Source organism: Chaetodon trifascialis, chromosome 2 (assembly GCF_039877785.1).
Source record: "Chaetodon trifascialis isolate fChaTrf1 chromosome 2, fChaTrf1.hap1, whole genome shotgun sequence".
In the NCBI taxonomy this organism is placed as follows: domain Eukaryota; kingdom Metazoa; phylum Chordata; class Actinopteri; order Chaetodontiformes; family Chaetodontidae; genus Chaetodon; species Chaetodon trifascialis.
Window position 1 is genome coordinate 3,620,534 of NC_092057.1, and position 16,686 is coordinate 3,637,219.

The 16,686-nt window shown below is 43.7% G+C and overlaps 2 protein-coding genes across 16 annotated transcripts in view; both read right to left on the bottom strand.

The window, feature by feature from the left end:
* Positions 1 to 162: 162 nt before the first annotated feature.
* On the bottom strand, positions 163 to 11,606 carry LOC139338501 (PDZ and LIM domain protein 3-like). The gene is made up of 7 exons (XM_070973554.1): positions 11,440 to 11,606; positions 5,851 to 6,002; positions 5,244 to 5,328; positions 4,959 to 5,146; positions 3,566 to 3,693; positions 2,104 to 2,215; positions 163 to 665 (listed from the first exon to the last, which is right to left on the bottom strand). The coding sequence occupies exons 1-7, from the start codon at positions 11,530 to 11,532 to the stop codon at positions 476 to 478; spliced, it is 948 nt and encodes a 315-aa protein (XP_070829655.1). The 5' UTR covers positions 11,533 to 11,606; the 3' UTR covers positions 163 to 475.
* Positions 11,607 to 15,077: 3,471 nt separating this feature from the next.
* LOC139338506 (sorbin and SH3 domain-containing protein 2-like) overlaps positions 15,078 to 16,686 on the bottom strand; it is a 50,116-nt gene continuing 48,507 nt past the window's right edge. For all 15 annotated transcript variants that reach the window (XM_070973645.1, XM_070973673.1, XM_070973605.1 and 12 more), the window contains one exon: positions 15,078 to 16,678. In XM_070973645.1, coding sequence (XP_070829746.1) covers positions 16,617 to 16,678 — 62 coding nt within the window. In that variant the 3' untranslated portion in view covers positions 15,078 to 16,616. The remainder of the gene's footprint in view (positions 16,679 to 16,686) is intronic.

Sequence of the window (16,686 nt, forward strand, 5' to 3'; positions counted from 1 at the left end):
GTACTGAGTCCCTGGGTTATGTTTCACCCTGCTGCAAGACATGCACATTGTCCTCTGGGGACCATTAATGTCTGTACGCAATCCATCCGGTGGTTGATGAGATATTTCAGCCTGGACCGCAGCGGTGGACAGATGTATGAGCTAAGCAGAACGTGCACTGGAACCATTTCAGCCCTTTTATTTTTGCATGTCAATGCTATACATCAGCTGGTTATTCAGCTTTTTGGCATGTTTTTCAGTAGCTTTCCACAGAGGATTTTGTTTGGTGGCGCTTTTCATCTCAACGCTTCACATGCAGATGCCGTTTTGCAGCATGAACAGAGGCCTTTATTGGAAAGAATCAAATAGCGAGAAACTGGCAAAACATCATACTGTTACATTCAGAGAGAAACGTGTTCTTATCCAATCATTACTGCACACGGACAGCACATCAAAGTGCAGATGAAGGGAGGAGGCAGACGCAGGAGTGCTGGGTCTACGCAGAGGGGAACGTGGTGATGAGGTCGTGTCCCTCCGGCGGCCTCATTCGAGCACGAGCGTGAGTCTCACAGTACAGCTGCCCCTCCACAAAGAAATAGCCCTTCTGTTTGAGGTTGACGTCGCAGTCGGAGCACACGAAGCAGCCAGGGTGGCGAAATTTGTCCCTCGCTTTCACCACGGTCCCGCTGTGGGACAAAAGACAGAGAGGGACACGTCAAAAGCGAAGGACGGTGTGTATGTGTGAGTGAGAAGTCATGCAAATCATCAAAATGAGGAAAGAGAGAAGTCTTTATAGAGTTAAGGAGAATTTACACAGAAAACCTTTGTGGTTGGTGTAAGTTTATGTGCAGCGTGTAAACGCCTAATAAATGTGTTTACACACCATAAATGAAGTGTTCATTAATGTCGGCCATGATAACCCATGATATCCCACTCTTGTATATATACTTGTTTTGAATTTGCATTGCACTTGTTCTAATACTTTATACACTTTATTGATGCTGCTGTATATTGGAATTTCCCCTCGTGGGACTAATAAAGGAATATTGAATTGAATTGAACTGAATTGAATAACTCCATGAGGCATCTGTAGCTAGTGAATAAACAGTGACTTGAAAACACAATAAAAATTAATGTCAATATACCAAATACGTGAAGTACACTTTCGCTTATCAGAAATATAATTCAAGTCTAGAAAAGTCAGTACAAGTACACTTTTACTTTGTGTGCTTAATTCAAAGTATGTTTGACATTTACTTTTAAATCGTGTACTTCTAAATAGACGGCATTGATTTCTGCTTAAATACATCCACAATGGATGCTGCAATACTTTAAGTGGTATTTCAAAGTACCACCAAAAAGTGGACATATGCATTATAAATTGTACTTAAGTGTACTTTTAAAAAGTGTACAAAATTGCAAATACTTTTAATAGTAATAAAGTATGAAAAGTACTTTAAGTATACTTCTAACACACTGGTGCTTTGATAAAAACTGTGTTTGAGCTTTGAATGCTCATGAATCCTGATTTTCTCTGGTGTACTTCAGTGCTCTTAAAGTTTGTAAAAAGCCAATTTAGCAACTATTTACACTTGAAGTAACTAAAGTATCACTCAAGTGGTACTACTTGAGTACACTTAAGTACACTTAAGACGATAAAAACAGCACAAAGTGTACTTGTTTTCACCTTTGAGGACATGACAGTGTGTTCTGAAACATTTCAAGTATAAATCTGACATGTTATGTTCCATTAATGTTTGCATTGGTTAGATACTTTAAAGCTCATAATGAAAAATATGGATGTTTCGCGCTCAAAGGAAAAGTAGTTGTAGTTTTTCTCTTTTTCTTCAGGTTTATGTGGTTGATGAAGAAAAGGATTCCTTTGTAGAACGGCACGTCATGTCTGGATTCTTTTGTGTCGCAGGCGTACGATCAGGACTACTTTATGAAGCCTATTCAGTCGTGTTCAGCTGATGCGTGTTCACACAAAGAGCTGCTAATTCGTTCCTATATGAGCTGTGGTTCGTGGCGTTGCTGCATTGTTCCTGTCCTCTTCTCCACCCTTTGTTTGCATTGATTCATGGCGCCCCTGAATGTGAATCGCAGATTTCTATTTTTACTCACACGATCCCATTCCCACACTTGTCGCAGACGGGCAGCTTCTGCAGGTTTCCTGTGGGTGGAGTCGGCTTGGTCGTGGGGGCTTTTACTGTCCTGGTCACAATGGGACGAGTGCCTGCCCACATGGGAGAGAGGGCGCTCAACAAAACAACCCTGTACTTGTGCTTGACTGGAGCACAGAAATAACACAACACTCCAGAGATGTGGGCCATCACTCTTACTGTAACCTCTTGAACCCTGAATGATGCTTTCCTCTGCGTTAAACAACATCAGCTCCATCAGGACACATTTTCACCTCTGAATTAATAGAGGAAACATGAAGGAGTGCTTCTGTGAGGACGTGTTGTCGCTTTAGCACCACATTACTTGAATAATAAAGGGAGCACATGTGGGTATGGCTTGATTATATATTGTGTACAGTGGCTTTAACAGTGTATTATGAGACTGGTTAGTCATACAGCACATTGTCCAAATATTGCATAAATGATTTAAGTAGCAACCTTATGCAGTCGGTATAGTCTGCCTTTGTTCCCTGTACCATAATGAATATAATTTACTGAATAAGTGTCACAGCTGTAAGGACGTCATGAAATGTGGTTCTGTAAGCTGTTGCACAAGAGTTACAGCGGGCCGGTCGTAGGGCTGTTCGCTCAGTCCCCGGCTTGACACTGAACGCTCAAATTGCTCCTGCTATGCGTATATGAGGTAAAAATATTGGCTGCTTTGGAGAGAACAATCTGTCGCCAACAGAATCTGAAGAAGTCATGCTTCAGGTCCAAACATTTGCTGCTACAGCTGATCAAATAGCTCCATCTACAGCTGTGAGCTCCGGTGCTAATCTCTGTAAACACATCTCTGCATATGAATCCGCTATGGAAAGCTTTCTGCTTTCTGTTTGGAGCCTGTTTGCAGCATTGAACAATCACACCTGAGCAGGCTTTGGTTGCATGCAGGTAAACAGTGAGCTGAAACACGGGCTGCAACACATTGTGTCCGACGATGGTTTAGCCTTGCGTGATGATGACTGTTTGAGTTAGCTCTAATGTTGAGCTGTTGCAGTTATCTGGATATCAGAAGCCCCTCAACAAAGCTGATTGGCTTTGAGATTGTCCTAATCACTCCAGAATGTCATGATTGGTGCATGGGAGTACGTGACATCACCTTTTTTTTCTAACTGAGCCCCGCCCACTTCAAACCAGAAGGAAGAGCTCAGAAAAAAAAGAGAAAGAAATAGAAGAATAACCAAAACTTTGGCACAAAGCGTTCGTGCAGAAGCCCACAACTCACAGAGAAAATCAGATTTAGGGAATAAGCTTTCAGGGCCTGAAAACATCTGTTTCTTCAATGAGACACTGTCTTTTTTTGGCTGCCAGTAAAAGTACAAATATTCCTCTGTGCCACTAATCATTTCAACCTGTACAGTGTTTTTGTGGAGGGAATCGATGGAGGAAGAGGAAGAGCTCACCGTCACTGTCAATAAACTCCTGCAGGGCTTTGAACGAGCCGGACTGTCGCGGCTCCTGGGGATCCTCCTCGTCTTTCTGTAGCATCTGGTACACGGCAGAGTCCTCGATGCTGGTCAAAGTCCTGGGGCTGAGCAGCACATTCAGACACACATACATCCAGTACAACACCTGCTCAAGGTACAAATACAAATCCGCACTCTGATATCTATGACTCAGCGTTGCTTTGGCCTGTAGGTCGACAAATCAAAGCTTCCTTTTCCCAAACCAGTAAAAATCTGTTTATGAGGGGTTCCTTCATGCTAGTGGCAGCAATAATGCATTTCAACATTAACTGCATTGCCCTGAGTTTTCTTTTAAACTTGTGGTTGCAGAGCGAGGATGAGGAGGGAACAACTGGTGGAGATCATGAGGCTCCAGCTTGGTGAGTCAACCTTAAAAGGAGAAAAAGGCCTCGATGCTAAATGCGGCTGCAGCACGAGAGGGGACAGAGGATGTTGATTGATCAAAGTTTTTACCACTGGTAGCCTGGAAGAAGAGGTCGTATGCCTTATTCAGGAGTTGTGGTTAAGTCATGCGAAGATGAATTCCTTCAGGCTGCTGTAACATGTTCTCAGCGTGACACTCCATATATCAGATAGCCTAATGAAAGCCACATGAACGGAGGGGAAGGCCGAGGGCGAAAGCTCCTCAGCTTCACCTGACACCGTCAAACAAGGCGCGAGTGGGTGATTCAGGAGGTGAGTCATGTGAAGAGCAGGTGACAGCAAAGCAGAGAGAAACGACGGAGGGAACAAGATCCATTAGCAGCCCTGAGAGGTGGAAACCATCAGTGCACCTCAGAAAACTTGGATGGAAGTGGACACTTGGCTGTTCTTCGCTTAGAAAACATTTGGCCACAGGGGGGCGCCAGAGGAAAGACTGTTGAAACAATTAGTCAATTAATTAGCGGGTCCTGTTATAAAATAATCCCAACTCGACTCACCCTTTTTTCCCCAGAGCTTTTAAAATGACAGAAAGCGCATTTCATCACAGATTTATAAGTGTACCTCTGAGCTAATTAGCACTTTAGCAGAGAAATAAAGGGATATATTCAGCATTTACAGTGTGTCAAATAAAGGAGTAAATGACGATGTAAATGTCGTCCAGTTCAAAGTGTGGGCACAGGACCAAATCTGGTGCAAAGCCTCGAGCTGTTCCTCTGTCCCAGGCACCAACAGATGGACTGAACAGCAAGCTGACAGCCCTCTGTTAGGCCATATTGCTTTGGCTAGCATGACTAACACTAACAGCACAGTCAGTGCACTTATGACTTGCATGCTAATAGTTTCGGCATGGCACAGGGCTGTGGAAGAACCTGCTGCCATGTTTAAGCTGTAGAGTGAGAAACGTCACCTGGAGGACTTTTGGGGAACCAGGCCTCGGATCTGGCCCTCCATGGCGTCCTGGATGTTGCCTGAGGAGTAGAGGCCAATAGGAGTGTTGTAGGATGTGCTGACCACCTGACGCTTGTCGTCGATGTTCGCTGCCGCCACGAACGGCTGAGCTTTGCGGTTGTGAGCTGTGCCAATAGGTTTATATTCCTACGGGCAGAGGAAGGAAGCGATGTCACAGTTGAGATAAGAATGAGGTAATCGCGTGAAGCAGAACGGCGACCACGTCTCGCACACCGTCACAAACCTGCTGTTCTGCCTCCAGGTTGATTTTATAGGGGTGAGCTCTTCCTCCGTCCACGACGTGTGGTGACCACAGTCTGGATTCGTTCCTGGAAGCCAAAAGCAGATCCTGATCAGAAGGTCACACAACATGAACTCACTGTTTCAGGACTCGTTTGAAGTGTGTTTTAAGAGTTTCCAAACTGAAAAAGAGACAAAATTGAGCCAAAGTCAAACGCCAGACTTGATAAACATGTGATCGACTGATGTCAGCACACATTTCTGGTGAATTACTGCATAATTTTGCCTCCAAAAACCAGCACGCACATAAAACACTGACGTTCAGGAGCTGTCGGGGTCTCGTGTGGACTGCTGGACAGCAGCAGCACACACTGTGGACACATTTACTGATGCAATAAAAGCAACAACGGGACAGCTTTTAACCACAACAATGGCCTTTAAACTTCATTTAGAATCGAACCAACAGCTGCCACAGACACAGAAATGGAACAACAGGAGCTTCACAAACAGAGTAATTACCGGCCAGGCTAACGTATTTGATTTCATTTTACTGCGCAGGTGCTGCCTTTCCTCCGCCCTGCACCTGTTCGTGTGCATGCTTTCTGTTTAACCTTTCAATGGTGAGGCGGAGCTGACTGATGGACTCTTTTATCTTGTTCTGGGCTTCACAGTGCAGCATGTTTGTCGCCGGGACTCCCTCGATGGCCACGATGACGTCACCGGGACACAAGTTGGCGGCGGAGGCCTTGCTGCCAGGAGTGATCTGCAGGGGAGCAGAAGAAGAGATGATCGACGGGGGGAGGAGCAGACAACAAATAAAAACACGAGTAAATGAGTGGAGAAACATTACGAATGCAAACGTTTCCGTACAGAATGTGGTGAGACTGCTGCTGCTCTATTTTAAGTTTAATTCAATTGTCTTTACGTTTTTTTCTTGGTGTTTTCTTTACTGCAAAAATATACTCAGAGGCAAGAAAAAAAAACAAAAAATCAAAGCAAATCTCTTATTTTACATTACTGAATATTAATATCAGTTTAATCCCTTGAAAAATAAATCATTTCTGTTTAATAAATTTGGACTTCCAACCACAAACAAAAACACGCTTCGCTCAAAGTCAGCTGACTTCTCTGACAGCTGGGGGTCATGAGAAGTTTGGGACCTGAAAACCACATCAGGGGGCCAGAAAAGGCCGTAAAGCCAGATTTAGCACGTTAGTGGAGGTGGAGAGGATACTGCTAGTCTGCTGCTTGTATCTGTTTCTCATATTAATTCATTTTGCAGTTCATTTTTATTGTTTGTGGAACAATAAAAAACAAAACTTTGATGTTTGAGCATCTTAAATCTGACACATGTTCTTTTCAGTGACAGTCAGCGCTCATTAATTCTTGGATCCACACATATTCTTCTAACACTATAACAATATTTACAGGATTTTGATTGAGACAAAGTCTTCATGGGTTTACTCCAGACTGCTGTGATTGAAAAGGTTGGCAGAACATTGTTCGCTGAAAACACAACCGGAACGTAATGTGAGAGGACTGATGTTTGGTATCATCTATAAATCAATATCTGATCTAACTTTGATCTGCTTGAATTAGACCAGTGTAGTCTAGTAGGGGCTCTGGATGAAGGCCATTTTTAAACTTCTTCCATTAGTTTTTTCACTTTATTAAGGGCTTTAATACTATGTGAATGAAGCAGAGAATATACCGAATTTAATTAGTTATTTGACGTTAGAATGAATCTCAAAGCGACGTCGTCTTGTTTGTCTGGAGGAACAACAAACCTTTGCTTTCTGTCTCCCCATAAATCCCATTCAAACAGCCCAGTAAGCACAGGTGGGGCAGCCTTGTGAAACATTTTGGCCTGTTCTCCATCACTGACACATCGTCTCTGAATACACAGCGTAAAGCCCCCTGTTCACGGTCCTTTTCTTACTTTGTCTCGCCTGGCCTGAAAACACAGAATCCACCAAGAAGCCCAGTTATTCTGTCAGACTCAGAGCAGAGAAGATTCATGTCCTAAATCTCCAAAAACGCTGCAGAAAGGCCTCGCCCCGGCTGGTATGCGCGCGTCTAAACTGTCCGTCCTTTGTCATGGAGATAAAGTAAACATGCACTGCTTTCCACTCTGTGACAGCATCCAGGTGGAATTCTACGATCCCGCAGGCCAGGAAGCCATCAGGGTGGACGAGGACTCCCCGAAAGGCATCGGGGTCACGGGGAATACCTCAGGAGGCAGCTTCAAACCCAAAGAACATACCCACTTACACGAAACAGGCCGTGACCTATGCGCAGCCATATTGCATTACGGGGCGTAGGAAACTTAGCTACACTGGGATGTTACATCGAAACTTGCATTAGATCATGAGCCTATAAATAACTGGATGAAAGCTGAGGGGATGTCTCATGCTGCCAAAGAGGGAGCAGTGATTTACAGTGGACTGCTGCCGTCCGCCTGCATGCTTCACTGCTCTGACGTGTTACCTGAATCTGCCTTTTGCTGGATTCTTTTGCTTCCACGCAGCTCAGTCGTCATGTCAGACATTTGTTTAAAGGACAACCCTCCTTTCCTTTTGTCTTTCATTGTCCGTCCCTCCTTCTTCCTTTTTTTCTGCAAGCACGAAAATCCCAAAACTGAGAGAAGAGTTTTCCCTCATCATCTTCTGTTCTTCCATTTGCTAATATTTCTTTATGTATTTGTTTGTAAATTATAGTTAAAGTAAGAATGAATGAAGCGAGTGAACATTTTTAATAAAAATGGATCATAGTAGATTTACAAGAGGATTTGAGCAGCTTTTAGCTCATCGTTTTGGTTGTTTTCAGTCACGTGACGTTAAATTCAGATGAGGGGCAGGAAGTGAAAACCGCAATGAAGGAGGAAAGCTCTTCCTCTGCTAGTTTAGATGAAATTACCGGAGAAGGGCTGAAACAGAAAATCAGAAGCGATGTCGGATGTTACCTTTACGCGATTTTTCAACTGAACTGAAAGTTTTGCTGCTATTGAGGCAGCAGATTCAACGAACTACCTGCTCATTCAGGCGTCTTTCTACTCTAGAAACCAAATGAAAGCAGACGAAAGCATGGAGGCAAACAACTCTCTGGTTAGCGGTTGGGTCCTCGACCTCGGTACCAGAGAATTCTGGAATGGCTTATTTAGTTTTTGCTCAGGTGAGTAGTTTTTGTTGTCCTGTGGATTAACCGAATGTTCAGCTCTGAGGTGCTGAATGTTGATGTTTGCATTACGGTTGTTGCTCGGTTAAAGGTCTGGTGAAACCTCTAAAGATGTGGATCAATGCGAAACCCAATTTAATAAGTTTTAGTCGTGTTGCTTGCTAGCTACTACTTAAAATCTATCACCAGGAAAAAAATGCAGGTTTTGGAAGAAGACTGGTTAAAATCAGTTGGTAAAATTTGGTTCCCAAAACGTTCTGATATTGTTATTGAAAGAACGTTCTTGAAAGGTTGCGATGATGTTTCAAACTTCCTTTGATTTACAGACAATTTAAAGTTTGTGTTCAGCAGAATTGCAGCAGTTTGTTCTTCATGACACGTTATCTCTGCCCTCAGCTCCTGGAGCTCACCCAAACTACATCACTCTACTGCTTCCTCCAATCAAACCCATGCTTCTCTGAGGGCGGGCCTGTGACGAGCAGAACTCAGACAGTTGGGCAATAATCTAAATTCAAACAGCAGGCAGAGATAAAACACTAAACAACGACGCTGACCTGCAGGAGAACAAAGACAGTTTGGACTATAAGTAGAGGGAGGAGCTGATTGGATAATCAAGAACAGGTGATGAGCAAAACTGGCGGGAAACTGAACAAAGACAGGAAGTAAAATGTACTGGAATGCTTAAAGGAGAGTTTCTACAAAATAAAACAGGAAATGCTGTCAACTAGCGTCGATGCTCGCTCGGACAGCCAGGCTAGCGCTTCCTCCTCTTTCTGGTATTCATGCTATGCTAAGCTAACATGGGAGCGTTTTTCAAAACTGTCAGCTGACATCCAAAATTTTCAGTCCCATTCAGACAAATTAGACCTTTTCTCACTTTTCCAGCTCTTCATATGCCATCAGCTACGCCTTCATACAAAGTTAAGCCAGCGATGCAGTTTAGCTTCCATCTTTCTTCATCCAGCTTCAGTCTTTTCAACTTATCTGCACATTTAACCCAGAAACTTTAAACCTTAAAATATCCCAAGTATTTTGAACCATTATTATTATTATTATTATTATAAATAGAATATGTAGAGCATCATATGACAATAATAATAGAAATTGTGGCTTTCCTTCCTGCTTGTACACATGTGTTTCACTGGAGGCTTACTGTTTGTCGTCTCCACACTCCAGCTAATGTAACCCAGATGACATCACCAGGGTTACTTGCTCAGACCTGTCAAAGCTCTGCAGAAGACAGCACACACAACTGCTTTTACGTCCTCAGGAATAAGACATGAAGATCACATAAACTGCTCCTGGTGCATAAGTTTAGCAGAGTGTCCCTTTAAGGCTGCAGTCCGCTGCAGAAAAGAGATGATCGGCGCTTGTGTTTACTTTCCTCGAGCAGCTGGGAGCACCGGCGGACACAAAGAGGAGGATGTTCCTGACCAAAAATGGCAGTGGAGGGAGACACTGGATTCACTTGCTTAAATAAGGATCCAGTGCAGCAGCGATTCCTCTCATTTGTCTCATCAGCTCCGAATGCATGCGTGAGATGTTCTGTAAGATATATCAGAGCTTCTTTTCCATAATGAACTTCTCTCTTACATCTACATTTCAACACTTCTTGTATTACTGCTCGCATACCGTTCGCCCTCCCAGAGTCCTCGTCCATCCCAGTCCTCTCTCGCACAACAGGTGTTGGACAGAGCCAGTGGTTCGGACAGCTAACTATGCTTTTAGTCAGTAGTTCCTGAGGTGTTCCCCTAAATATAGATGCATGTAACCCCAACAGAGTGGGATTACAGGGTCTCCTCACGTCTGATCCTGTGTAACAGCGGGGGTCTGAATGCTGCTGAAGACCATATTCACAGTGTTTATTTTGGTGTTTTATAGCGGTGAAAATAAACTCTGTGCTATCTGGAAACTGAGCAGTGACTGTTTGTTAGAACATGGTTTTTCCATAGAGATTACAGGTCATGTAAACCTTGTTATGAAGTCATATTTATATTATGATGGTAGATTCATCTTCATGTTTGTCATCTATTTCACTGGATATAACAACTTTTTGTGTTTTTCTTGACTTTTTCCTCTCTCCTTTTCTCCCTCTTCTGTCCTTTTGCTTTACTTTGGGGTTCATTCATGAACTTCAGAGGCTCTGGTTGCCTGATTTTATTCCCCTCAGACAGAATCAGGCTAGCCGTTCCCCTTGCTCCCGGTCTTTGTGCTAAGCTAGGCTAACTGGGCCCTAGCCCCATCTTGCAGCTCCTTTTAAAGGAATAAATTCTAGTGTGTAACCTTCTTCATGACAGCATGTGATTCAGTTGTTCGCTGTACTTTGAAAAAAGGAAATATCACATTATCAACAGATGAAGACAAATTCTGATCTGAATCACCTTCCAAACAGTTTCTTTTTAACCAAACACACATCTAACAAATCATTTCTGTCTTTAATTGTGCTGCTGTGAGTCTCCTTTCATGAATTACAGTTACAGCAATGCTGAGGAGCGACATGATGCTGCGAGCTGACGTTTACCAGCCTCGAACAGCTGCACCGCCACAGCACTGACTGCACTCATCCTCTCCCGTCACTGACAAATTCATTATGTCCAAACACATAAAGCGGATTCTTCCTTTCTTTTTCTTCCACATTTTCATCAGGTTATGGTGAAAATCGCTGAACACACACTGCAGAGCTCTTAAAGAAAGATATAATAATAATAATAATAATAACCTCACTATGCTGCTGAATTCCTGTCTGAGTGTGTGTGTGTGTGTACATGTCAGAGTGCGATGTAAGCTGCTATTTGTATCTAAGCCTCTTGCATTTGCTGTGGCACAGGTGCAAGCCCCATGCCATACAGACAGACAGACAGACAGACAGACAGACAGACAGACCCTTTCTCGAATGGAAACAGCAGCACTGACCCCTCAGGACCGGACCACCACATTTTAGACATTTTGACTGACAGTAGAAACTTTGTCCCTGATCATCAAGTTAGATTCAAACCAAGAGAGAAGGCATCCCATCACTGACTCACCCTGGAGATGGTCAGGGGCTGGTTGAAGTCCTTCCCTCCTGCCAGGCGGAACCCCCAGGGGGCCGGACCATCCAGCACGACGTTGAGTGGCATGACCCTTTAAAGTCCCCCCCCTGTTAGATAACAGCAGTGCAGACAGTGCACCGCAGCCTGCGGGGAGCAAAGTTAAAGAGCAAAGGAAAGTGATGGAGATTTTGAACCCTGTGGGCGGGTGCAGGGGGAGGAGAATGGCCAGACGCCACCCCCAGGAGGGAAGTAATTGGTCAGATTTTGGGATCTGGCTCCCGGTCTGTTCTAACAGGACTTGCTCGCCAGTTTTTCTGTTTCTGCTGAGCACTTTATTTTGTCTTTTCCAAATAGAAGCCAGTGTTTTGCCTCTTAAATCAGATGCTACCAAAACCTCAGCCGTGTTACTCAAGTCACAGTCTGCGAGGACCACTTGTAGACAGGGTGAGGATGTGAACCAGCAGCCCCCCCTCCCCACACGCCGCCTCTCATCCCTGGGCAGCTCACAGTCTGGCTGGCCTCCTCTCGCTCTGGTTGACGGGTCTTGCTGCTCCTGTCCTTATTTGGTCTGGAGGCGCAGCTCCACTCTGAGGCCCTGGAGGTCCCACAGGCACATTCCAGCCACTATTGATCTGGATGGGACCCAGGACTCTCACCCCCAAGCTTGTTAAGAACCCAGCTCAGCACATCATCTCTCTTTTTCTCTGTTTATACCACAATCTGGGTCTGTTTCGTCTGTTAAGAATAAGCTGGGCCCAGAGAAGCCTTATTTCACTGCAGCCAGCTGAGGATGTTTTTCTTTCTGCGCGCGCTTCACGTCTGCTTCACATCCAAATTAAAGACAAAAACAAAGACTTTAATTAAGCACCAGTTTAAAAATGTCCTACAATTAAGAATCAAACCACAAAATCCATCATCTGCGCTGAAAATCCTGTCAAAGTGGACCAGACTCGTGGCTTGTTTCTGCAGTTACCATGACGATGTCACTCCCTGACAAATGAGGGACATTGATGATGAAGTCTTCTTACTCTCTCTCTCTCTCTCTTAGACATGCCTGCATTCGGTTTCCCTGTTCACACACTCGTTCACTCATTCACACCTCAGCTCAGGCCTACGAGCAGACACAGTGCCTGAAACATTAAACCTGTCAAAGAGAAACGCACATTAAAACTGAGCTGTGGAACTTTTCTATCACTCATATCAACTGAAATAGCAGTGAGAGCATCGGTGCAATGGCTCTGAGGTGTCCTGTAAGGCCTGTTATGTTGTTTTCTACCTGCAAAGCATCACGGAGATCATTAGGAACGTTTGATTTTGGTCTCAATGTTAAGCTGAGCTCCAGATTTAAGATTTACATGAAATTTACTGTGACTTAACGAACTTTTATCCATTCGTAACTTCTCCTTCCGGCTAAAATAATAAAAGGAGTGTTTCCATGACCTCTCTGGTTGAAAGTTTGGTCGTAAATACATCCAGCCATGATGCGGCAGCGTACTGACATCACTGCAGCGGGCTGAGAGGTTAAAGGGGCGGCTGTGAAATGCCTGCTTTGTGGTGAGTCTGTGAACCACAGCACACGAGGAAGAGTTCACTTAGCTTTTTTCCTAATATTTTCAATTTTCAGCAATTTCAATTTTATTTGTATAGCGCCAAATCACAACAAAAGTTGTCTCAGGACACTTTCCATATAGCGCTGGTACAGACCAAGCTCTTTTATCTACAGAGACCCAACAATTCCCTCATGAGCAAGCACTTGGCGACAGCGGCACGGAAAAACTTCCTTTTAACAGTTGGGAGATAACAGACTTCTAATAGACTTCTACTCTATGTTTGACCTAGACTTCAATATTTTATTGTGTGTTTTTATGCATTGTCTTCATCTTTATTTTCATCCTTATCTGCATCGTATTTTACATTTGTTTTTATGTAAAACACTCACTTGGTGCATGTGATTTCTTTCTTGTAAAGCACTTTGAGCTGCAATTCCTGTATGAGAGGTGCTGTACAAATAAAGTTTATTATTATTATTATTGTTATTATTTAAGGACAGCTCTAATGATATTTTATATTTTGTTATCATTAAAAAATACAATTAAAACACCAAAGCAAACAATGAATTGATGAAGTAAGTGTTGTCTGTATTGCAAAAACAACAATGTCCTGACACTGGGGGACATTTCCCCTCTGAACATGGACACTGTGGTCTGTTGTCCTTTGTGGACACGCCTGCAGACACCTTCCTGCTGCCGTATTCACTGGAGCACCTGGTGTAGCAAATGCACTCTTTACTCTTGTTGGAGTGACACTGATAAAAACCAATTCAACGCTTTTTGACCTTTTAAATGAATGAAGCACATACTGGTGACCTGTGAGACGTCCGTCTGAGCAGGCCTCCGTCCAGGAGTCCGGTGGGTGGCGTCAGGTCGCTGAGGACATGCAGCTCACCTGGTCTGGCCTGCTCAGCCAGCTTCTCTCGTTTGGTTTTGCTGAATTTCATTTGTCTTTACCTTCATTTGATGTAAAATAAACATATTTTTAGCTGCAACCTTTGTGCATTCTCCCGTCTTTCTCCGGCCTTGAGCCGGGCCGTGACACCTGTTGAAGAAACGGCTTGAATCAGGCTGCTGAAATGACGAATGACCTGTTGGTTTTGGTCTTCTTTGGGGTTTTGTGGACAGTAACAGAAGAGATATATCACCAGCCGTATCCTATATAACAATAATAAGCAATAAGATCTGTCCTCATGTTGCTTTTTAGGTTTTATCTTCATAAATTCAGACTTTTAAAGACAAAAATCAATGCAATCACTCTTGTTTACACTCAACATTACTCACCCAAAGCATCATGCTTCAGACACACCAGCACAGCCTTTTTCTTTGTTTTTAAAGTTCTGCTCTTCAGCTGGCAATTTGCTTTTTCCTGCACTTCACTGCCACCAGCTGTCAATATGTGGAACTGTGTGAAACAGACCTCATCGCTCGGAGCGGAAACAAACTCTGCAGCACATCTTTGAACATCACGAACGAGATTTCCAACAAACAAAGTTCGTTCTGTCGAGCTGAAAGGAAAAAATAATTGGGAATGTTTCATCTACCAGCTGGATTTTATTAGCAATACAGCCCCATAAAATCAACAAATTCTAAGATATTGTAGAAATACTTAGGCCCGAGAGTGTGCATTGAATTTGATATTAACATGAATAACACAGAAGATTTACAGTTTCATTACATGTATAAACATCTCAGGATTCAAATTCACGCCTTCAGTCCAGATCTGTTCCTAATGTTGTATCAAAGGCAGACTTTTAGAGTTTGTGATCATGTTCTGTGCACACTCCAGACACTTTCCTGATGTTTTCTAAACTATATATGCATAAATTAAATTTTTTGCATCACAGAAGAGGTTCACATAGACATGGCTATTAAATTAGTGAGTTGGACGTAAGGCAGCAGTCACCAACTCTACTCACTCTACGTACAGGAAGTTCAGTTTAAATACGTCACCGGCTCTTAAAACGACAAATAACTGGAGGAAAGAAGGCCTACATGCCTGGCTACAAGAATAACTCTGAAAAAGTGGAAATTAGCACCACTGAAGAAGAGCGTGGAGAAAGAAGGCGAGGAAACCAAATGTGATGGTGGGTGAGAAAAAGCTGACTTTATAAAGCAAGTGGATGTTGGCCATTTTACAGCTCTCATACAAAAGGCTTACAAAAACACCACAGACACACACACGCACACACACAGTGTTCTCACACCAGCTGACACAGTGGATGACAGGGGGTGACATGATGCGTGAATGAGAAAACAAAATACATCTTAAGGTGCTTCAACAATTGTGTTTTGTCGTCAGTGTCCATCCTACCTCAAACACGTAAAGAAAGAAAGAAGAAACAAAAATCACATTCAAGATGGAGACTGTCAATAATCCCTAACAGTTCACAGACACGTGACACCGTGAGCCGCTCACTGACCGCAGGGTGAAAAGAAAATCTGCACTGACACGACTGGAGTTTTCCACAAAACGCCGCCTCAGCCTGAACCGCACTTAAATAATTCAACATAAAACATCAGGACAGATTTAAAGTGTTTACTGTCACTCAGCGCCTTCCTGGACGAGGATACTCCACCTGACAATGAAATAACAATCCAAACACGGGTTTGCTGCTGCTGACATGTTTAAAAAAAGCAGTGGTGTTTCCATCCTTCGTAAAACGGTCTCGTAACACAGTCCGACCAGCGCTTGTCCTCTAATAAATATAATACCTAAAAGGTGTGACACCTTTTTGCATACGCTTTTCGAACGTGACCAACACACCCCGGAGCCCCGCGGTCACGTGAAATTTGAGATAAAACAAACACAAAACTGTGTTAAAGTTTCGTTAAAGTGCATCAATCCTAGTGTGAAGATGAAGAACCGACAAGTTGAAAGTGTTTCTGTGTTTTCTAATCTTACACTTTAAATCTAACGTATTAGCTTTCGACAGCACGTACAACAGACTCAGTGATGTTTTTGCCACTGCTTAATGACGCCTTTCTGGACAAATATGTCCCCAAATTCTGGCCAACCAATCAATATCCTGATTAACACACAGCCGTTTCCACTCAGCTGCATGGCTGCGATCCCTTCAGCACGCCGTCTACACGCTGGCACAATACTGGCTTCACAACACGCTCTGCATCGAGCGTCTTTGGGGATATTTGTAACTGAACACTGAAATGAAACGAGTGTTTTTAAAAGCGAGTTACTGCAGAGAAATAAAAGGTGATCTTACTGCCCTTTAACAGAAAGAGAAGCATCACTGCGCTGCTCTGCGTTGTGTCACTGAGCGTTTGCAGAGTCGCCTCCACATCCCTCCATCACTGTCAAAAGTTAAAGGTCGCTGACCGGAGCGCAAAGTTTGGGCTCTCCGCGATAGAAAAATAAGGATAAAAAGATAAGATTAAAAAAACCACATTATCTTATAGAAGTCTTCTGTTAAAGGTGGCGAGTTAGAGCTAAATGTTCTGTCTGTGTGAAGCCGTCAACCACACATACACGCAAGCACAGCAGTGTGCCACAGGTGCTGGGGGGGGGGTGTCCTGCGGGTGCTGTGCAGAGGGCAATGAACGTGTCATAGAAAGGGGCGGGGCCTGGGCTGGCGGCGGGAGGGGGGGGTTCTGGAATCATCATTATAGCTGCTTCACGTAGTTTCCTGGGAAGGTTCCGAACAACTTGCTCCTCCGAGAGGTCCCTTGAAAA

What these genes read in the sequence shown, in the direction of transcription:
- LOC139338501 (XM_070973554.1), bottom strand. Translation starts at nt 11,532, where the DNA reads ATGCCACTCAACGTCGTGCTGGATGGTCCGGCCCCCTGGGGGTTCCGC. An exon ending in AGCCCCTGACCATCTCCAGG is followed by an intron (nt 6,003 to 11,439) that starts GTGAGTCAGTGA and finishes GCTCCCCTGCAG; the next exon opens with ATCACTCCTGGCAGCAAGGC. An exon ending in GGAGTTTATTGACAGTGACG is followed by an intron (nt 2,216 to 3,565) that starts GTGAGCTCTTCC and finishes CCATGTGGGCAG; the next exon opens with GCACTCGTCCCATTGTGACC.